The sequence below is a fragment of the Carcharhinus amblyrhynchos genome, chromosome 7 (genome assembly GCF_965287045.1).
Source record: "Carcharhinus amblyrhynchos chromosome 7, sCarAmb.v2.hapA, whole genome shotgun sequence".
Taxonomy (NCBI): Eukaryota; Metazoa; Chordata; class Chondrichthyes; order Carcharhiniformes; family Carcharhinidae; genus Carcharhinus; species Carcharhinus amblyrhynchos.
The window spans coordinates 42342583-42366409 of record NC_137330.1 but is presented as its reverse complement, the minus strand read 5'-3'; the positions used below and the strand labels follow the sequence as shown (position 1 = coordinate 42366409).

General features: G+C 43.1%; 1 protein-coding gene across 1 annotated transcript in view; it reads right to left on the bottom strand.

The window, feature by feature from the left end:
* Nucleotides 1–4089: 4089 nt before the first annotated feature.
* LOC145345578 (adhesion G protein-coupled receptor F5-like) overlaps nucleotides 4090–23827 on the bottom strand; it is a 31373-nt gene continuing 11635 nt past the window's right edge. The window contains exons 5-9 of the mRNA XM_080193415.1: nucleotides 21315–22679; nucleotides 8449–8490; nucleotides 8312–8368; nucleotides 6841–6908; nucleotides 4090–4969 (exon numbers count right to left, since the gene is read on the bottom strand). Of these exons, the coding sequence (XP_080049541.1) occupies nucleotides 6873–6908; nucleotides 8312–8368; nucleotides 8449–8490; nucleotides 21315–22679 (1500 nt within the window). The 3' untranslated portion in view covers nucleotides 4090–4969; nucleotides 6841–6872. The remainder of the gene's footprint in view (nucleotides 4970–6840; nucleotides 6909–8311; nucleotides 8369–8448; nucleotides 8491–21314; nucleotides 22680–23827) is intronic.

Sequence of the window (23827 nt, the reverse complement as noted above, 5' to 3'; positions counted from 1 at the left end):
AGATCTTTTTCTGATTAGCAGGATGTAACAAGTAGTATTCCATAGGGGTCTGTGCTGGGGCCTCAACTTTTTACAGGTTATACAAATGACATAGGTAAGGGGAGTGAAGATATGTTAATTAAATTTACAGATGATATAAAGACAGGTAGGACACCATGTCATGGAGTGGACATAAGAAAGTTGGAGGGTGTGGGCGGTGGGGGTTGGGGGTTGGGGGGGGTGGGATTTTGGGAGGATGGGGATGGGTGGGGAGATGGGGGGTGGGGGTGGGTGGGTGATGGTGGGGGTGTTTGGTGGGGACGGGGGGATGGTGGGGGGACCGCATTTAACACAGCATCACTTGACTGGAGAGTGGGGAAAATCAGCTAATTTTCTCACTCAGGAATTTTAACCTCATCCACCAGTTTGGAAGCTAACCAAATCGAGTGCAACGCTGGTTTCACACCATTCAGAATTTACTCTAATGAATTCATCTGGTGACCATTCTTTGAAAAATTCATGGGTGGGGATGGGTGGGGTGGGTTGTGTAAAGACACAAACTCTTTACATGCCCTGTTTGTGAACAGACCTTCCACTCAGCTGATGAAGGAGCAGCGCTCTGAAAGCTTGTGGCTTGTGCTACCAAATAAATCTGTTGGACTTTAACCTGGTGTTGTGAGACTTCTTACTGTGCTTACCCCAATCCAACGCTGGCATCTCCACATCAAAGCTTCGGTTATACCGGACATTGGTGAGACCACATACTGAATACTTTATGCAGTTTAGGTCTCCTTACTTAAGGGAGGATGACATACATTAGAGACAGTTCAGATAAGTTTGCTAGATTGATACCACAAGGAGGTGGAAGTGAGGTAATTGAATATTTTTAAGGTGGAGGTAGATAGATTCTTGTTAGATAAGGGAATTAAAGGTTATCGGGGGAGTAGAGGGGGAATGTGTAATTATAGTCACAAAAAAATCAGCCATGATCTCATTAAGTGGCAGAGCAGGTTTGAGGGGTGAAAGGCCTGCTTCTGCTCCTTTTTCATATGTTTGTATATTTGTACACTTGCATTAATAAACTCTGAAACCAACTGTTCTATCAAGAAAAAAATGTTAATAGTGTTGCTTAATGTAATATATATGTGTATCCCCTTGTCTAGAATCATGATCTTTGTAATGTAATTATATGTGTATTTTTATATTTTTTGTGTTATGTATATACTCTGGATAGGTAAGGAAGTCTATGTATGTGTGTATAGGATTAAACAAAGGAAAGATTTCTGGAGCCAAATTTTCATTTGAGTCTATGGGATGTACTGTCTCTTTGCATTTTTAATGAGGCCCTTATGCTGGGTTTTAAATTGCAAGTAAACAACGTAGATTTGCAACATACATTTAGGATTAAGTGTTGAACTTGATATATGGCCAATGCATTTCAAAAGGGGTTCAAAGATGACAGAGAACATTTGACAATTAACAGGAAATTCATGAGGACACAGAGGCAGACATTTTTAATTTTAGTGATTCAAAATAGAGGTGAAGTGGATATGTCAGCATCGGGCTGGGGTAGGCACAGTAAGAAGTCTCACAACAACAGGTTAAAGTCCAACAGGTTTATTTGGAATTACGAGCTTTCGGAGCACTGCTCCTTCATCAGGGCCTCCCCCTTAGGCCCAAGGTGTCACTGCCCACTTGACACCTTGGCACTGCCAACCTGACACACTGGCAATGCCCACTTGGCAATGCCAAGGAGGCAGAGCCTGAGGGGAACAGGCCTCATGGTGCGACCAGATGGCAGTGGAGCCAAACCTGGGGGGCAGGGAATAGAACGGAAGGGAAGGAAGGACTCTGAATCGGGGAGCAGGGGCTGATATGGGGTCGGGGTTAATGGGGGTGCCCCCTGGACATTGCCAGCCTGACCCCCTGGCACTGCCAGTGAGCAAATTGGCACTGCCCAGGGAGCATCTTGGCACTGCCCACCAGGGACAGTGCCAAGGGGACAGCGCCAGAAGCAGGTAGGGCCTACAATGGGCTGGGTTAATCTGGGCACTGACAGATTGCTGCATGCGTAGTGGCTCGCTCAGTGCTATGCTGCTGGTCTCTCCAGTGGGAATAGTCTCCATCCACTGACTTTCAGTGTGATTCATGATAGAGCACTCTGCAGTGCACAGAGTGTGGGAGATCCATTTAGAAAATCCAATTCATAATATCTGCTGGATTTACTTCAGTTTTTACGCAAATTTGGCACTTAAAATTTTTTTGGGGAGAATCCTATCCTAAGTCATTGTTTTATTTTCTGAGCAAAATTAAAATTCCTGTATAAAAATGTGTCCTGGCATTCTTCTCATTGGCAGTTTGGGTTTGGGGTTGGGACAAGACTCTGCACATCTCCTCTAATATCAAGTTTATCATTGACAGGCCTGGGGGATTTTTCTTTCTCCCGCTCCCCCATTTTATCCATGTGGGTGGCACGGTGGTATAGTGATTAGCACTGCTGCCTCACAGTGCCTGGGACCCAGATTCGATTCCTGGCTTGAGTTACTTAGGTCAGTGTGGAGTTTATACATTCTCCCTGTGTCTGTGTGGATTTCTTCTGGGTGCTCCGGTTTCCTTCCACAGTCTAAAAGATGTGCTGGTTAGGTGCATTGGCCATGCTAAATTCTCCCGAACATGCGCTGGAATATTACAACTAGGGAATTTTCACAGTAACTTCATTGCAGTGTTACTGTAAGCCTACTTGTGACAATAATAAATAAACTTTACTTTCTTTGGGTCTGACTGATTTTTGGAAGGCTTTCAAAATCTCTTTGTTTGAGAGTTCAGGAATTGCTAAGTGTTAAATGTTTTCACAACTTCAAATGCTATAATTAGATGCTGTAATATAAGTTAGAAGTGTTTTTACTGCAATGGTTGATCACAGGCTCTGCCCTGAACAGGTAAATTGGCCATTACATTGATCAGCATTGTAAAAGTGTGTGCGTTCCCCATTTGGAAAAGTGCTGTTATGTTTTTAAAACACAAGAAAACATGACTTGGGAGTCCTAGTCTAAAAATCTGAGGTGATTTAAATGCCCAAACTACTTTAAATTTGAACAGAAAAATGATTAGCAGCTGATCACATGCTCCTGGACTTCTTTGATTGACATGCCAACTCGTAGCTTATAAAAACAACCTTCTTATCTGTTTTCCCAGTTTCTATAGGTTCCAGTGCCTGCCGCTGCAAGGGTTTAGACATCTGAGCCCATGATGAATGCTTGGCTGAGTATTAGATGCTTCAGAAATACTTACCTTTGTGAGGGGTGAGAATAAGAGGGTTAAGAGAAATGTGGAAATCCTGACCTATGTCCCAGAGATATAAGTCACGATGTAGATGTAAGGGAATGTAAGACCACATCAGCACAGATATCTCTCTGACACTACTTCAAGCCTGCCGAGGGAGAGTGTAAACCTGAACCCTAGTAACCCATATCTCTCAGGGACAATGGGGCAAACTTTCCCATTCCACTCACCATGGGAATCATAGTGGGTGAGCGGGCGGCCATGAAAAAGCCTGTTGACCTCAGATGGAATTTTCCAGGAAAATTCCACCCAATGTACATGGCAGGAAGTTGGCTTTTGAGCATTGTGCATTGTGGATTCTGGATGAGTGACTGCGGAAGGTATATGGAGAGACATAGAGGTATGAGAGAATATAGGAGAGGGAGGGAGGGATGAGGCGGATGACAAATGAGGGATGGGGTGCATTAAAGTGATGTGGAAATATAGGCTGATATTCCAACAATGGGCCTCCTATCCAGCCTGCTTCAGGAGCCACGGTCCTCTGACCCAGCCTCAGGAGTCAGGAAACCTGAACCTTGCCCATCCATGTCTCCAGGAGATAAAGATATGAGGAATATGGGAAGAGGTGACAGATTTGGCTTTCCAAAGTTGATAAACAGCTTGACTTGCATTTCGTAAACCCAACATTAAAATCCAAGCCCCAGTCTCAACACTGGATCAAGCAAAGACACTGAGCGAAGGTCTCTGTTCCCTTCTTTGGAATGCTTCGTAAAATGTGAGCCAATTTCTACAACATAATGAAATCCAGCTGTACTCTTTTGCCTTCCATCTATATTCCTGTTTTAATTAAAATTGATGCAGCTTTCAGCGACCTTAAAGTATGTTAACATTACAACCACAACCAACAGAATACATCGCAGGTATATTAGAATACAGTGATATGGAATAGATGTTAATCTGCATAATATAATGCAGAGTACAGTCTCTTAAGCAAAATGACACAATGTTTCAACATCAGTACATTTAGCCAGGTGCAATTCCTGTTTATTAACCTGGCTAAATTCATCTTATACTTGCAATAGTATACAAATATCTTACAAAAGTTACAGTGAAAATAATTTAAACAGTTCACTTCTATCTTGCATTATTGAACATACAATATTCAACTTTAAAACCAATACAATTTCCTAACAGTACATAGTATTTCTAAGATGCATTTTCAAATAGCGCATAAAAGGAAAAATTAGAAACAAAACACTTCAAAATCTGAATTGATGTATTCATTGTATATTCTGTGCCATTGTTACAACAATTGCTAATCCATAAAATCACCATTGAGAAATTGGTTTTAGTAAAATATATCCAACATGATCATTAAAACTAAAATCCAAAAAAGGAACAAGAAAAACACGAATCTAAAATAATCATTTATGAAAATGATCTACGACAAAGGCTGTTGCTAATCATTACCAAGAATATACATAGGATTTTTAAAAATAGAAACTCAGCAAATAGTCACCACTTTGGGTGACGCAAAATATTCACCACAATCTTTCACCACCTCTGGTTTTCCCAGAGCACTTCACAGCCAATGAAATACTTTTGAAGTGTAGTCACTGTCATAATCTTGCCCTGGCTCGTCTGTTTTGCCCTCTTATTGATTGGTACGTTTGCATTTGCTGCTTTGTCGCTCCCAAGATATTACAGCCTGTGTGAGTGGTGGGGGCAGAAAGGGAGAGAGATTATCTAGGCATCATGCTTCCATGAGTGAGGCAGGCTTGATGCATTTCTTACTATTCATTTACAGAATATAACAAAGGCAGCATTTATTGCTCATTCCTAATTGTCCCTGAGAAGATGGTGGTGAGTTAACTTTCGGAAACCTTGCAGTTCATGTGGATTTTTTTTGTGTGGTAATTTTCACACAACGGAGTGGCTCATTATACCACAAGAGCTAACCACCTTCCTGTGTACCTGGAATCACATGTAGATCACAGTAGATATACAGCAGGTTTTCTTCCCTAGTTGGGTTTTTACAATAGTGTAGTTGTTTCATAGTTAACATTACAGACACAAGCTTTTTATTTCCAGATTTATTTAACCAACTAAATTTTAATTCCCTACCTGCCACTGTGGGATTTGAATTCATTACTACACTATTAGTCCCATAACAGAACCACTCTGTTATCATTTCCATTATCATTTTGTACCCATAATATTTTTCATGTTCTAATTATTTAACCTTTTGTGAAACCAGTTCTGTACAGTAAGCTGTTTTTATAAGTCTAAAAAAATTGTAATTGAGAGATTTAGATTCAATTTCCGGATTTGTCTTGTTTTCCAGTTTAGAATTAACCAGCAGCCTATTTTGAACCCAAATACACATTATTAAATGAAAAACAAAAATTTCTGTAGACATTGACTGTATCCAGCCGTGAAAAAGATATTTACTATTGTGCTAGGGCTCAAAGCAAGGACACTTAATAAAATATCCGTAAAAAATAATCTGCAAACAAAATAAATGAAAAGGTCAACTTTCCTCAATGTGTCCCCATATTCAGACATTGGCTGGATTGTGATGTTTCAGATATTTGAACGACTAGGCAAGATTTTCATGTGAGGGATTAAGCAACAGTATCAATATAGCCTTTATTGGCAGACCATGGAATTGTCCAATGTGCTTTGGAAACTGTGGAAGCAGTGAAGATACATTGAGAATATCCTTGCAATCTGATGTGCTGCCTCAAGATGTTGTAAATTTGTACTTTTCACATGATTGCACTGCACTCTCCATTCCCATATTCAGAAGCTATTCAAGTTTAGTAGCACAGTGCATTGGAATTCCAGTGTGCTATCATTATAATTGATTCACACTGCCAATTATAAGATATAATGCCAATATCTCATACATAATTAGAATGTCCTGTGAAGTAACATGATTCAGCATCAATGCTAAGTAACATTCCCGGATCCTATAAAACCAGAACAGGGCAAAAAAAATAGAATCAGGGAACAATTAAGAGTCAGGTATCGCAGTGCATGGTTAGATACCTAATTTACTTTGCAAGACCCACAATTCTGAAGTCTGGGAATGGGACTAAGTTTACTTGATTTCATAATCAGTTCAATGCTGTTCCAATTTTTAACTGAAAATATGGGGATAGAGCAGGAAATTCAAGTAGGTATGAGAGTTCAGCCATGATCTTATTGAATAATGGAGCCGGCCTAGGGATTTATGGCCTACTCCTGCTCCTAGTTCTCTCAGGTCTCAAATGGGGAAGGTTGGTAATAAGGGCCCAAATTTCAATCAAGAGCCTTACCACCCATTAGCTTTGCTATGCCAATGATTTTTGCACTGACTCGAATATATTCATGGATGGATATATCTGTACCTCCTGTCTATAGGGCCTTGAGTTAGGGCCTTCACCTGTTTGTGGCAAAAACACTTAACAGTTCACCTGAAAATCACAATGGGCAGTTCTTCAGCAGTAAGTCACCAATTTTATTCTTGCCCCCAATTTTTATCCAACCATCACCTGATATATCGACTCAAAATGCTTATGTTGTTATCGTACAGACCTTCTATTGGCAAATACCCCATAATCAGATGTTCACTGCAAATTTGAAGTGGAACTGAGCAGTAGCTTCTAAAAAATAAACAAAATTGACTGTCATCAAATGAAACTATTTATTCATTCATTGTAGTATTTTTAAATTATTTTTCTTATTTCTCAAAATATACCAGAATAATTCAAAGTGAAGTTGTGAACCTTTTTAAACAGCACCTTGTTATTCAGTTTACTCAAAATGAATCACATTCTGTCTAAGATAATATTCCTACAACTGCAACTGCACTTTAGAAGTACTTCATTGGCTACAAGATGTTTAGGCATTCTGAGGTCATAAAAGGGGCCATATCAATGCAAGTCTTTCTTTCTTAATTGGAAATAACTAAACTCGACATGTTAGATGAAGGCATAAAGAGAGATATTGACTGGACTCATATGTGGCAAGTAGTATTTAAAATACACAAGTGACAGCCAATGACCATCTCCAATAAGAGAAAGTCCAACCATCACTTGTGAAAGGTTTGCCTCTAACTTTTGAACTTGCCACCTAGTCCTAGCTTCTCCAATCAGTAGGATAAAAGCAAAATACAGTGGATGCTGGAGATCTGAAACAAAAATGGATAGTGTTGGAAAAACTCAGTAGCTTTTCTACCAAAGAAAGATCATATTGGACTTGGAACATTAACCTTGCTACTCTCTGCCACCCCAGCTAAGTATTTCCAGTGTTTGCTCTTTTTACTTACATCAACCTGCAGGAGTAGCTTCTCCTTATCCATCTTACCAGTTCCCCTTAACAATGTGAGTAGTTTCATCAAATTGTCCCTTAAATTTCTAAATTTTGTGGAATACAACATTAGTTTGTGTAATCTCACCTTGTAATTTGAACCAAGGGGGGAGTTTTCTGGCCGTGCATGCCAATGGGATTTTCTGGTCCCAATGCAATGAATGGAGATTTGGCTGAGTGCTAAGTTCTCCATCCTCAGCTTGCAGCAGTCAGTAAGATTGCGCCCATGTTGTCCAAACCTACACTGGAATTCCTCAATTGCTCCAAGATCAATATATCCTTCCTGAGGTGTAGTGGCCCAATTTGCTCTCAGTATTTCAGGCATAATCTGACAATGTGTTGGATAGCAACCAAAGTCCCAAAGAAGCGATTTAGAAATACTAATGGGGCCCTGACTCAAGTTGGGGACAAGTGTTACTATGCATTTCACTACAGTATGGCAGATCAACAGCTGATGGGAAGTGAGAGAGGACAGAAAGCAAATATATCAATAAACCCCAATTATCAAACATTATGATGAAAAATTTGGTGATGCACCATTGTACTTGATCTTTCCAGCAATCATGTTTATCTGATCGAGTATGTTCTGTGAGGTGAATGGAATTTAAGAGGAGAGGTTGTCTTCTACCTCAGTTATATGTTACTAAAATTAGAATGTGAACAGCTACATTCTAACAGAAACAGAAAACAAACTTACCGACTTTTGTGAATGTTCTGATGACCATGAAAACCTCTGTATTAAGGTCTCTTGTACCTAATGGAATAATCAGAACAAAAAACATTTAAGCGATGTGAAAAGCAGATAAGCTGGAGAATCTAGTGATTGCAACTTACCTTACTGTCAAAAATTACACCAAAAACCAAGATGAAGAGCCCCTGAAAAAAAGAGAAAAACTTATCAATAAATCGATAAACTGACTTCTTGATTATTTGAGTATATTCAAATATTGAGACTTGACAATCAGAATAGGGATGTTTAACTTCAATTGTGTAGGGCATTGGTAAAGTCACACTTGGAATATTGTGTGCAGTTTTGGTATCCTTATCTGAGGAAAGATGTTCTTGCGATAGAGGGAGTGCAGCGAAGGCTTACCAGGCTGATTCCTGGGAGGGCAGGACTGTCATATGAGGAGAGATTAAGTCAGTTAGGATTATATTCATTGGCGTGTCAAAAAATGAGAGGGGATTGCATAGAAACTTATAAAATTCTAACAGGGTTAGACAAGGTGGATTCAGAAAGAATGTTCCCAGTGGTGGGAGAGTCTAGAACCAGAGGTTATAATTTGAGGATAAGGGGTAAATCTTTTAGCTGAGGCAAAGAGAAATTTCTTCACCCAGAGAATGGTGATATTATCACAGAAAGTAGTTGAGCTTAAAATGTTTTGTGATTTCAAGAAGGAATTAGATATTGCTCCTTGGGCTCAAGGGATAAAGGGATGAAGACATCAAGGGATTTGAGGGGGGGGAGGGGCGGTGGGAAGAGGCAGGATCAGTGTATTGAATTTGATGATCAGCCGTGATCATAATCAAAAGTAGAGCAGGTTCGAAGTACCAAGTGGCCTACTCATGTTTCTATTTTCTGTGTTTGTTTCTAACTAATTGCACAAATCATGATCAAGGATAAATTGTTTGTGCATTTTACTCTGACATGAATACTACATTTTCACAAATTTTTCCATTTTGGGATGATAAATTTGGTTCCTCTTTTATCCTGTTATGTTTTCCCCTACTCCCATTGTTTACGACTTCCCTTGATTATAGCTTTTTTACTTGTCCATATACTGTATGTTCTATTATAACTTATTGGCTGAAAAGTATTCCCAATCTAAATACTTCTCCAATCTGATATGGGAAGTATTTTACTTACTATTGGAAGACTATTATCAGGGGTTGCCAGAGTATTGGTCAGATACCGTAATAAAATTCTAGTTGGTGCTTTACTTCCTCTCTGCCTCTGTCTCCTCCTTAGAGCCATTGATTAAAATCCAATCTCTATGGCCAGGCTTAATATCTCATGTATCTAATATCTTACTATATACCGTAGCATAATATTTGGTTTATGTGCCTTGAAGCATTTTGGAATGCTTTACTATGTTAAAAATGTATCATTGCCAATGTCACAAAAAAACACCCTCCCTGATCTGTTAGTGTCTGAAGATCAGACTCCAGCTCAATTATTCTGAGCCAAAGTTTCTCAAGCCACAAACATGCAGATGTGTTTGCCCTGAATACAACGGGGGATTCATATGCTCCCACATGTTGCAGCCTCGACACATCACCTGTCCTGCTATACCTACGAGCTTTAATTAATGACTTAATTATTCAATTATTTATTTTCTTAATCTCACAAATTCCAGTAACATAGACTCATAGAGGTTTACAGCTTGGAAACAGGCCCTTCAGCCCAACTTATCCATTCCACGTCTTAAAATCCCTAAGCTAGTCCCAATTGCCTGCGTTTGGCCCATATCCCTCTCTACCTATCTTACCCATGTAACTGTCATAATGCTTTATAAAAGATAAAATTGAAGCCGCCTCTACTGCTACCTCTGACAGCTCATTCCAGACACTTACTACCCTCTGTGTGAAAAAATTGCCCTTCCATACACTTTTGTATCTCTTCCGTCTCACCTTAAATCTATGCCCTTTAGTTTTAGATGCCCCTACCTTTGGGAAAAGATATTGACTATCTAGCTGATCTATGCCCCGCATTATTTTGTAGACCTCTATAAGATCACCCCTAAGTCTACGCTCTGAGAAAAAAGTCCCAGTCTATCCAGTCTCTCCTTACAACTCAAACCGTCAAATCCTGGTAGCATCCTAGTACATCTTTTCTGCACTCTTTCTAGTTTAATAATATCCTTTCTATAATAGGGTGACCAGAAGTGTCCACAGTATTCCAAGTGTCTTGTACGACTTCAACACAATATCCCAAGTCCTGAGTTCATATGTTATTAAACCTTTGGAAAATAGACCTTGACCACTTACTGGACATTAACCAACAGTTCACTTCCTTCCCTATAGTAGAGCAGAAACCAATTCCTAGAGAGTGAAAATTCAGCATAGTCTTGGGCAATACTGAATTTTCCACTTCAAGTATATTGATTGCAACAATGTCATGGAAAAAGAAAACTGGGGCAGATTCTTGTGCTCTTACTGGTGGCAAAGTTGGAGGCAGGAAATGCACGTACTTAGCTGAGATGATGGCATCATCAGAACCTTCCCAGCTTACCGCCTCCTTATACAGTAAGTGCCATCACTGATATTAACCCAGCTGCAGGCAGACCTGTCACCATGCAGTATGCACAACAGGAGAACCTGTGTGGGCTTCTTGTCAACATCAGAGGTATCCTTCAATCAAAGGCACTCAGTCCTGATCAAAAGACTTGACGTCGGGAAGTGAGGATATGCTGAGATTCCTCTCCCCTCTCCCCGCACCACCCCCCCCACCCCCCACTACTGATGTTCTTGCTGTTGACCCCCTACAGCCCTCTCCCTATGACCTTCACCTCCAAAAATCATCCCCATCCCCTGTAGCATGGGTTCCTCCACAATCTTTGGAGTCCAATAGATATTGTTTCTGCAGCAGACACAGCGTCCTCTGTGGCACTGTTAAGCACAAGAGATTGACCAGCATCTCTTGATAGGCAATACTTCCTTGGAGTCTTGATTCCAGGGGATGACCTGTCCCTGATCTTGCCTGATTAGCTTGTGATTTTGGGCCTTCCAGAAAAGAGGCAGTGCAGGTATCTCACTAGCTCTGCAGTTGGCAGGCAGGACTCCTGATGCCTCAAAAAGATTCTGTCCTTATTCTCATCCTATAGCTGGGAGGCACTAATCCTGTGTGCTGTATATATAGCTTGAGGGTCAGCATGTATGCAATTCAAAATCTATTTATCTCGTTATTGAGCCTTTGCACCATTTGCTCCTAGGTTCACATCATCAAAGAACAAAGAACAACACAGCATGGGAAACAGGCCCTTCGGCCCAATGAACCTGCACTGCCATTTCAACATTGTGAGTCCCCTCTCCACCCATGACCCTTGTCTATGCTTATGGCATTCCACATTGGAAACCAGATTGAGGGGAGACTAATTTAGGGACAATTTGTTACACCAATCAGCCTAAGAGCACATCTTTGGGGTGTGGGAGGAAACCAGAGCACCCGGAGAAAACCCACGCAAGCATGGGGAGAATGCACAAACTCCCACAGACACTGGCCCAAATCCATGTATCTGCACAGCAAACAGCGATAGTCACTGAGCTGTCATATTGCCCATCTGGTCCAGTTTAAGCGTACACTAACGATGTGAAGCACTAGGCTACTCTCAAACATCCAAGAGCAGCCCTCGTACGACCCATTGCGTGTATACCCCTTGTTGGACAACAAGGCGGACCGAAGCACCTGTGGATTAAAAGAGAAAAACATCGATACCATGCACATCCTTATACAAACATTCAAGGGAATCCCCAGAAGCTCAAAAGTAAAACAAGTGAGCCAGAAAATATGTTGGAAGGTCCACAGGAATCAATTGATTCCCGGGGATGTCCCAAGGCTCCTGAACCTATTTAAAACAGTCTCTTATATCCCTCCATCTCCATCCCGCTCATGTGCCTATCTAAGTAACTCTTAAGCAACTCCAGCGTGCCTGCCTCCACCACCTTGCTTGGCAGAGCATTCCATACCCCCGCAACCCTCTGTGTGAAAAACCTCCCTCTAACATCCGAATCATACCTCACCCACCCCCCCCTCACCCTAAGCCCGTGGCCCCTCGTAACGTGCGTTTCCAATCTAGGAAAAAGCTTACCACTGTTTACTCTATCTATACCCCTCATAATCTTATATACCTCTATTAGATCTCCCCTCAGTCTCCGTCTTTCTAGGGAAAACAGCCCCAATTTGCCCAATCTTTCCTCATAACCCAGTCCTTCCATACCAGGCAGCATCCTGGTAAACCTCCTCTGCACTCTCTCCAGGGTCTCCACATCTTTCCGGTAGTAAGGCGACCAGAACTGGACGCAGTACTCCAAATGAGGTCTAACCAACATTCTATACAACTGCAACATTAGACTCCAGCTCTTGTACTCTATACCCCTTCTTATAAAGGCTAACGTACCATAAGCTTTCTTTACAACCTTCTCCACCTGTACTGCCACCTTCAAAGACTTGTGCACTTGCACCCCCAGGTCCCTCTGCGTTTCTATACTCTTAATAGGTCTACCCTTTATCATATAACTGCCCCCTACATTATTTCTCCCAAAATGTACCACCTCAGATTTATCAGGATTAAATTCCATCTGCCATTTATCTGCCCAATATACCAGCCTAGCTATATCCTGTTGTATTGCCTGACACTGCTCCCCAGTGTCTGCCAGTCCAGCCATCTTAGTGTCATCTGCAAACTTGCTGATCACACCACATACTCCCTCTTCCAAATCATTTATGTATATTACAAATAGAACATGTCCCAGTACTGAGCCCTGAGGCACACCACTAGTGATAGACCTCCAACTAGAAAAAGACCCTTCCACTACTACTCCCTGTCTCCTATTACCAAGCCAGATATCAATCCATCTAGATACCTGTCCTTGTATTCCATGAGCCTTAACCTTTTCAACCAACCTACCATGAGCACTTTGTCAAACGCCTTACTGAAATCCATTTGGAGGACATCAACGGCTCGTCTTTCGTCGACCATTTTTGTCACCTCCTCAAAAAATTCTACCAGATTCGTAAGGCAAGACTTCCCCTTAACAAAGCCATGCTGCGTATCCCTAATCAGATCACAACGCTCTAAATGTGCATACATCCTATCCCTAAGAATCCTCTCCAACAACTTCCGCACCACTGACGTCAAACTCATTGACCTATAATTACCAGGGTTATCCCTACTACCCTTTTTAAACAACGGTACCACGTTTGCTATCCTCCAGTCCTCTGGGACCTTACCTGTGTCCAAAGAAGAGACAAAGATTTGTGTCAGAGGCCCAGCAATTTCATCTCTCACCTCCCTAAGCAGCCTAGGATAAATGCCATCGGGTCCTGGAGATTTATCAGTTTTAATGCTACCTAAAAGCCCGAACACTTCCTCCCTCGTAATGGATAGTTCCTTCAACTGGTCTATAGCTCCCTCCAAGACAGTACCGGACATCAAGCCCCTCTCCTTCGAGAATACTGATGCAAAGTATTCATTCATGATCTCCCCCATTCCCTCGGACTCTAAGCACAGTTCCCCTCCTCTGTCCCTGAGAGGACCGATTTTTCCTCTAACCACCCTTTTGTTCCTGACATAGGAGTAAAGTGCCTTTGGATTTTCCTTAATCCTGTTTGTCAAAGCCATTTCATGCCCCCTTTCTGCACTTCTAACTCCCCGTTTCAGCTCCCTCCTACTCTCTCTGTATTCCTCCAATACTCTCTCTGTTCCCAGTTGCTTAGACCTAACATACGCCTCTCGTTTCTTCCTGACCAAGTCCTCAATATCCCTAGTAATCCACGGCTCTCTAATTCTACCTTTCCCATCCTTCCTCTTAACCAGCACATGTCTTTCCTGCAACCTTTTCAGTTTTCCCTTGAAAGACTCCCACATGCCGAACGTGGACTTACCCTCCAACAGCCTCTCCCAGTCTGTATCCCTAAGTTCCTGCCTAATCTGGCTGTAGCTAGCCTTCCCCCAATTTAGCACTCTCCCCTTAGGACAGCACTCATCTTTTTCCATTCGTATCCTAAAGTAGACAGAGTTGTGGTCACTATTAGCCACGTGTTCACCTATTGCAACCTCAACCACCTGACCTGGCTCATTACCCAGAACTAAATCCAGAATAGCCCCCTCTCTAGTTGGGCTACTTACATACTGCTCCAAGGACCCTTCCAGTACACATTTTACAAATTTCTCCCCAGCCGAACCCCCAGCTCTAGGCACCTTCCAATCTAGCCCAGGGAGATTAAAATCTCCCACTACAACAACCCTATTCTTCCTGCACCTATCTAAAATGTCTCTACATATACCTTCTTCCACTGCCTGCGGGCTGTTGGGTGGTCTGTAGTACACCCCTAGCATAGTAATTGCTCCCTTCCTATTCCTCAACTCCACCCACAGCGACTCAATTCCTAACCCCTCTATATTATCCTCCCTCTGCACCGCTGTGATGTGCTCCCTAACTAACAACGCTACTCCCCCTCCTCTTTTCGACCCTCCTCTGTCACGCCTAAAACACATACCCAGGAATATTTAGCTGCCAGTGCTGCCCTTCCTTTAACCACATCTCTGTCACTGCCACCCCATCTAAATTCCTCGCGAACATTAAAGCCTTAAGTTCATCCGTTTTACCTGTCACACTCCTCGCATTAAAACAGATGCACTCCAGACCTCCAGGCCCACTCGGATCCTTCTTCTCCCGGGGAATTTTCCTCTCATCCAAACTTACCCTGTCACCCAACTTGCTCCCAATCCCAGTGCCTGCTGAGCTATCTGTCTCCTCCCCATCCCCCCTCCATATTAGTTTAAACGCTGCCGAAACACTCCAGCTAACCTCCCAGCTAAAATATTCATGCCCTTCCCATTTAAATGTTCCCCATCCCTCCTGTACAGGTGCCCTTCCCTCACAAATACTTCCCAATGATCTACAAAAGTAAAACCCTCTGTCTTGCACCAATCCTTCAGCCACGCATTCAGCTGTAGGATCTCATTATAAGTATATAAAAGTATAAGTATATAAAAGTATAAGTATATAAAAAGGAAGCAGCTGGCTAGGGTGAACGTTGGACCCTTAGAGGATGAGAAGGGGGACTTAGTGGTAGGGGATGGGGAAATGGCTGAGGTCTTGAATAACTGTTTTGTTTCGGTCTTCACGGAGGAGGACGTGAATAATTTGCCGGGTGTTAGAGATGGAAAGGTGGTAGGACTGGAGGGTCTCAATGACATTACTGTTACTAGAGAGGCGGTGCTCGACAGACTGGAGGGGCTGATTGTGGACAAGTCCCCAGGACCGGATGGAATGCATCCGAGGGTTCTGAAAGAAATGGCGGAGGTGATAGTGGATGCCTTGGTGGTTATTTTCCAGACGTCGCTGGATTCCGGGGAAGTGCCGGAAGATTGGAAAGTGGCTAATTGTTTAAGTGGCCGTTGTTTAAGAAGGGTGCCAGGCAAAAGGCGGAGAATTATAGGCCGGTTAGTTTAACGTCTGTTGTAGGTAAAATGTTAGAATCCGTCATCAAGGAGGAAATAGCGAGGCATCTTGAGGGGAATTGCTTAATAAAGCAGATGCAGCACGGTTTCGTTAAGGGGAAGTTGTGTCTGACGAATTTACTGGAGTTCTATGAGGATGTGTCTAGGGCGGTGGATAGAGGAGAGCTGGTGGATGTGGTCTTTCTTGATTTTCAGAAGGCGTTTGACAAGGTACCTCACAAGAGGTTTTTGCAGAAGGTCAGGGGACATGGATTTGGGGGCAGAGTGTTAGCGTGGATAGAGGACTAGTTGTCAAATAGGAGGCAGAGAGTGGGGGTCAATGGGTACTATTCGGATTGGCGGTTGGTGACTAGTGGAGGGGTCGGTGCTGGGGCGTCAGCTATTTACCATTTATATAGATGATCTGGAGGAGGGAACCGAGTGTATGGTGTCGAAATTTGCTGATGACACCAAGATTGGTGGAACGGCAAATTGCGCGGAGGGTGTGGAGAGTCTGCAGAAGGATCTAGATAGGCTGGGCGAATGGGCCAGGAACTGGCAAATGGGATTTAATGTTGGCAAGTGCGAGGTGGTCCACTCTGGTAGGAATAATGGTAGGAAGGACTATTACTTACGTGGTGAAAAACTGCAGCAGGCGACGGTGCAGAGGGACCTCGGGGTCCTTGTGCATGAGTCGCAAAAACCCAGCTTGCAGGTGCAGCAGGTGGTCAGGAAGGCGAATGGGATGCTGGCCTTCATAGCGAGGGGGATTGAATATAAAAGTAGGGAGGTCTTGCTGCGGCTGTATAGGGTATTGGTGAGGCCGCAGCTGGAGTACTGTGTGCAGTTTTGGGCGCCGTACTTACGCAAGGATATTTTGGCCTTGGAGGGAGTGCAGAGGAGGTTTACTAGGCTGATACCGGAGTTGAGGGGGTTGAGCTATGAGGAGAGGCTGAATAAACTAGGCTTGTACGCGTTAGAGTTTAGAAGAATGAGGGGAGATCTCATTGAGACATATAAGATGATGAATGGGATGGATAGGATAGAGGTGGAGAGACTCTTCCCGCTCAGAAAGGACAGTAGGACTAGGGGGCACAGCCTCAAGGTAAAGGGGGGGCGGTTTAGAACAGAGTTGAGGAAGAACTTCCTCACTCAAAGGGTGGTGAATTTCTGGAATTCTCTGCCCGTTGAAGTGGTGGAGGCTGCCTCGCTAAATATTTTTAAGATGCGGGTTGATGGGTTTTTGATAAGAGAGGGGATTAAGGGTTATGGGGAGAGGGTGGGAATGTGGAACTGAGCCACGACAGATCAGCCATGATCTTATTGAATGGCGGGGCAGGCTCGAAGGGCTAGATGGTCTACTCCTGCTCCTATTTCTTATGTTCTTATTCCTAGCTCCACTGTTACTAGGCACTGGCAGCAGCCCAGAGATTGCCACCCTGGAGGCCCTGCTCTTCAGCCTGGCCTCCAACTCCCTGAACTGCCTACGTATATCCCCCTTGCTCTTCATTTCTACATCCTTCTCTCCTATATGTACAATTACATCAGCCTGGGTCCCTTCGCCCTTCAAAATTCCCTCTACCCTGTCCAAAACATCCTGTACTACTGCTCCAGGGAGGCAGGCTACCATCCTGGAGTCCCGCTTTTGCCCACAGAACCGCTTATCAATTCCTTTAACCCTCCCATCCCCCACCACTATCTCACTTCTAGCCCCCTTCCTTCCCTCTGAGGCATTCTGGTCCCCCTCTCTTGCCTTTTCTACCCCAGTTGTCGCCTTGCCCTTGGTATTTTGGGGGACTACCGCTGGGGCAGTCTTTGGACCCTGACTCCTCTTCTTTTTCCCCTTCCTAATGTTAACCCACCTGTCGCCCGCCACCACACCCCCCCCCCATGCTCTGGAATCTCCACGTGACTGTGGTTCCTATCCATTATTGCCTCGTTCTCCCTGACTAAAAATATATCCTCAAGACGCAGTTCTAATTGCCTGACCCGAGCCCTCAGACGCTGCAGCTCCAAACAGTTGATGCAGATGTGGACTTTCGGGAGACGTGTTGACCTGTTCTTAAGAACATAAGAACATAAGAAATAGGAGCAGGAGTAGGCCATCTAGCCCTTCAAGCCTGCCCCGCCATTCAATAAGATCATGGCTGATCTGTCGTGGCTCAGTTCCACTTTCCTGCCCTCTCCCCATAACCCTTAATCCCCTTGCCTATCAAAAACCTATCAACCCGCGTCTTAAATATATTTAGCGAGGCAGCCTCCACCACTTCAACGGGCAGAGAATTCCAGAGATTCACCACCCTTTGAGTGAAGAAGGGGAGATCTCATTGAGACATATAAGATGATGAATGGGATGGATAGGATAGAGGTGGAGAGGCTCTTCCCGCTCAGAAAGGACAGTAGGACTAGGGGACACAGCCTCAAGATAAAGGGGGGGCGGTTTAGAACGGAGTGAGGAGGAACTTTTTCACTCAAAACCGCCCCCCCTTTATCTTGAGGCTGTGCCCCCTAGTCCTACGGTCCTTTCTGAGCAGGAAGAGTCTCTCCACCTCTATCCTATCCATCCCATTCATCATCTTATATGTCTCAATGAGATCTCCCCTCATTCTTCTAAACTCTAACGAGTACAAGCCTAGTTTATTCAGCCTCTCCTCATAGTTCAACCCCCTCAACTCCGGTATCAGCCTAGTAAACCTCCTCTGCACTCCCTCCAAGGCCAAAATATCCTTACGTAAGTGCAGCGCCCAAAACTGCACACAGTACTCCAGCTGCGGCCTCACCAGTGCCCTGTACAGTTGCAGCAAGACCTCCCTACTTTTATATTCAATCCCCCTCGCTATGAAGGCCAGCATCCCATTCGCCTTCCTGACCACCTGCTGCACCTGCAGGCTGGGTTTTTGCGACTCATGCACAAGGACCCCGAGGTCCCTCTGCACCATTGCATGCTGCAGTTTTTCGCCATGTAAGTAATAGTCCTTCCTACCATTATTCCTACCAAAGTGGACAACTTCACACTTGCCATTTGCCAGTTCCTGGCCCATTCGCCCAGCCTATCTAGATCCTTCTGCGGACTTTCCACACCCTCTGCACAATTTGCCGTTCCACCAATCTTGGCATCATCAGCAAATTTCGACACCATACACTCGGTTCCCCCCTCCAGATCATCTATATAAATGGTAAATAGCTGAGGCCCCAGCACCGACCCCTGGGGCACTCCACTAGTCACCAACCGCCAATCCGAATAGCACCCATTGACCCCAACTCTCTGCCTCCTATTTGACAGCCAATCCCCTATCCACGGTAACACCCTACCCCCAACTCCATGCCCCCTAACCTTCTGTAATAACCTCTTGTGCGGCACCTTATCAAACGCCTTCTGAAAATCAAGAAACACCACATCCACCGGCTCTCCTCTATCCACCGCCCTAGACACATCCTCATAGAACTCCAATAAATTCGTCAGACACGACTTCCCTTTAACGAAACAGTGCTGCGTCTGCTCTATCAAACAAGTCTCCTCAAGATGCCTCGCTATTTTCTCTTTGATCATGGATTCTAACGTTTTACCTACAATAGACGTTAAACTAACCATCTTTCCATTGCTAACACCCGGCAAACTATTCACGTCCTCCTCCGTGAAGACCGAAACAAAAAAGTTATTCAAGGCCTCAGCCATTTCCCCATCCCCTACCACTAAGTCCCTCCTCTCATCCTCTAAGGGTCCAACGTTCACCCTAGCCAGCCTCTTCCTTTTTATATATTTATAAAAACTCTTACTATCCTTTTTTATATTAAGCACTAGCCCAGCTTCATAGTTTATCCTACCCTTCTTTATCAACTTCCTCGTCATTCTTTGTTGATATTTAAACCTCTCCCAATCCTCTTCTCGCTCACTACTCTTAGCTACTCTAAACGCATCCGCTTTTAATTTAATACTTTCCTTTACCTCCTTCGTTATCCACGGCTGATTATCTCTCCTCCTATGGTCCTTTTTAACCATCGGAATAAATTTCTGCTGAGCACCAAGAAAGATCTCCTTAAAGATCCTCCACTGTTCCTCAGCAGACCTACCTTCCAAAGCACTCCCCCAATCAACATTCGCCAATTCCTCTCTCATCCTATCGTACTCCCCTCTGTTCAAACAAAGGACACATGTCTGGGAACCCACTTTCTCCTCCTCCATCTGCATCTTCTACTTTTCAATCAGAGTTTGAGCTGCCACCTTTACTGGAGCATCAATGTCCCACCCAACACCCCACCACTCCCCCCAACCGCCCTCCCCCCCCAATCGAAAAAAAGAACAACCATAAGGATTCCATTACTGAATGATGGATATTTGCCCTTGTCCTTTCCAGCCATGGCCCAACAGAGCACCAATCTGTGCATGACAAATCCTATGTTCAGTGTTGGTACCTCCTTGTATCATGGGTATGTGCAAGCTTAACTTTGTAAATACTGCAAAACTAGACTCTAATAATGGGTCTTTGCTTTCTTTTTTGTAGAGCTATGTGTGCAGAGGACATTGAAAGTCTGCAGAGGGATATAGATAGTTATAATGAGTGGGTGAGGGTCTGGCAGATGGAGTACAATGTTGGTAAATGTGAGGTCATCCGCTTTGTCAGGGATAACAGCAAAATGGACTATTATTTAAATGGTAAAATTTGCAGCATCTTGTTGTGCAGAGGGACTTGGGTGTCCTTGTAAAAGTTAGTTTGCAACTGCAGCAGGTAATTAAGAAGTCAAATGGAATTTTGTCCTTCATTGCTAGAGCGATGGAGTTTAAAAACAGCGAGGTTATGTTGCAGCTGTATAGGTGCTGGTGAGACCACACCTGGAGTACTGTGCTCAGTTTGGTCTCCTTATGTGAGAAAGGATATACTGGCACTGGAGGGGGTGCAGAGGAGATTCACTAGGTTGATCCCAAAGTTGAGAGGGTTGGCTTATGAGGAGACTCTGAGTAGACTGGACTATACTCATTGGAATTTAGAAGAATAAATGGAGAACTTACAGAAACATATGAAATTATGAAGGGAATAGGTAAGATAGAAGCAGAGAGATTGTTTCTACTGGAGGGTGAAACTAGAAGTAGGGGGCATGGCCTCAAAATAAGGGGGAGCTGATTCAGGACTGAGTTGAGGAAAAACTTATTTACCCAAAGGGTTGTGAATCTGTGGAATTCCTTGCCCAGTGAAGCAGGTGAGGTTGCCTTGTTGAATGTTTTTAAGACAAAGATAAATAGATTTTTGAACTGTAAAGGAATTAAGGGCTATGGTGAGCAGGCGGGTAAGTGGATCTGAGTCCACAAAAAGATCAGCCATAATTTTATTGAATGGCCAAACAGGTTTGGGGGGGCCAGATTGCCTACTCCTGTGCCTAGTTCTTATAATCTTACACTGCTGTTGACCTGCTCTTGTTGAAGCGTTGCCCCAGCCTCATTACATATTTTACCTTTACAACATGTAAATACTAAACATGTGTAACATCCATAAAACCAACGAGCAAAATAAAAAAATACAGGCATTATATAGTACATACCTGGAGTCCATTGAGAATATTAAATGCATAATGGATGGCCTTAGATTTATTCGCCTTCAGAAGTGCAAACCCAAGTGCCCAACAGAGTCCGAGGATTGTGGTTAGGATAGCAGTGCCTCTTGCGATTTGTTTGACCATATTTTTGATACTTGCATGACTGTTCTGTTTCTCCCCAATGGTTGGTCGCAGCATCTTAAATATGGCCACAATTGTAATGAGGATGTTGATCGTAACAATGGTCAGTTGTGGAACATTGAAAGAAAGTAAAATGTAGAGTTCCTCTGTGTTTATCCAGCATTTATCTTGTTTTAAGTAATGGTTTCTGAAGTAGCCAATTGAGAAAATACTGACAGAAATTATCAATGGACACAGGTAGCCCAGGGTCAGTGAGATAATCACCATAGCTGCTTTACTGAGGTTTTTGAAAAGAAAAATCAAATGATAAAGGAGCAGTAGGCCTAGAATGAACATCCAGAAAAACAAGGCGAGATACAAAAAATGCATCAAGAAAACAACCACCATGCAGACTTTTGTACCTGGCTCCTGATATTGAACTGCAATAAAGGATATATCAGCAGTCAGTAGAAATAGAATAATATTCAACATTATTACATGACGGGCTAGTGAGGTCCTATTTTTGGTCACATGTTTCCATACAATTGCTTCAAGAATAAAGCTGATTACCAAACACCCCACAGATATTCCAACTGTAATATTAGTTATTAAGGACAACCCATGGCCTTCTATATCAAAGTGAGACATCAGTAAAGAGAAGGATGTCAGGTGGGCGCACTTGCAGACAATATTATTCCCATTTATTTCATATCGGCATCCCATAGAATCCCATCCTCCAGTACCGTAAAGATTATAGTTCCAAAAAACACACTGAGAACTAGAACGATCAAGTGTGGTGTTCAGTAGCGAGAAATTAATCTGAATAGGAATTGAATGGCTTTCTGCAGTTGTTGTCACAATAAGGCCATTCACTCTGGGATCTTTCATGTTGCTTGGTTGGTCAAAGATGTCAATTAATGTTGCAGATGCAATGCTCATAATAAGGGAGTTATCTGGAAGTGTTGCCACTGCCCCTTGATTAATGGTCACGGTGCTGTTTAACGATATATTTCTGACTTTTAAGTCATTGAAATCCACCAAAAAATCCTGGTTAGAATTGGACTGAACCTTAATTCCCTTCAGTTGAATATTTGGTTTTGTGATATTGAAGGTGTTTTCACTCGGAGACAATAACCTGGTAAATGATTCTATAGACTTTAGTAATTGAGGGGCAGCGGTTTGTGTTTTTGCTGTTTTCCAGGCTGATACGGTAGATTCATCAACTACAGCATTTACTGTTACAAAGAAATCCTGAAAATATAAGACATAATTTCATTAGATGCTTCATTAATTTATCTGGATTAAAATAGAGAGAAATAGTTGAGAAAGACAGCATTTAAAATAGAAAGCCCAAACAGTGTCCATCCCATACCACCCTCACCTGCCTGACTGAACCTATTCTCACTTGAAACAAATTCTCCTAGATCTCCAGTCACTTCTTCCAAATAAAATTGTTGCTATGGGGAGTCACATGAGTCTTATCAATACCTTATTTTGTGAAATGTGTGAAACATTCCTTGTTCCAGTCCTATATGGACCCCTTTCTCACTGCTTTTTCAGTCACATTGATATCCTTATATCAGTTCTGCTTCCTGCTCTCACCATGAAATCAAAAATTTCATCAAATTTGCTGTTAATTTCTACTGTTCTGTCACCTTTACATGGTCCATATTCAACTTTCCCTTCTCTTCCTTGACTTCTCTGTCTCCATTTTTGGGGAACACATTATCAACAAATGTACACTCTAAGGCCACTGGCTTTCACAACCACTGTAATTACGCTTCTTCACACCCTTCCTCCTGTGAAGGCACTGTTTAATTCTCCAAATTCCTCCATCTTTATCATGTCTGTCCTGATGATGAAACCTCTCACATCGGTGCTAGTTATCTTTCTTCCTTTGGTCTCAACTGTGGATCACCTCCAACTCCCGCCCACCCCATGCTCACGCCCCAAAACCAGTGGTTGTCAGGGCCCAAAACCAGACCTGCCTTATCTCTCTCACTTCCACTCTCACTCATTCCCAGAGCCATGGTAGTTTTCCTCTTCTTTCCATTTTCCACCCAATCAAACTCCTGAATTAAGAGATCACTCTCCACCCTTTTCACCATCTCCAGTGAACATTAAACATATTTTCTCTCCCTACCCTATCCTTTCAACATTGCATGAGAATATTCCTTCCAATACCTCTCGGTCTATTCTTTGATCGCTCCTAACACACCCACACCTTCCTACAGCACTTTTCCATGCAAATGGAGGAGAAGCAATTCCTGCCTCTTCACCTGCTCTCTTCTCACTATTAAAGTTTCCAAACACTCCTTACAGATGATTTATGTGTACTTCTTACCATTTAGTATATGGTGATTAATGGACTTCTGTTAACCAAAAGAAGTAAAGCTAAT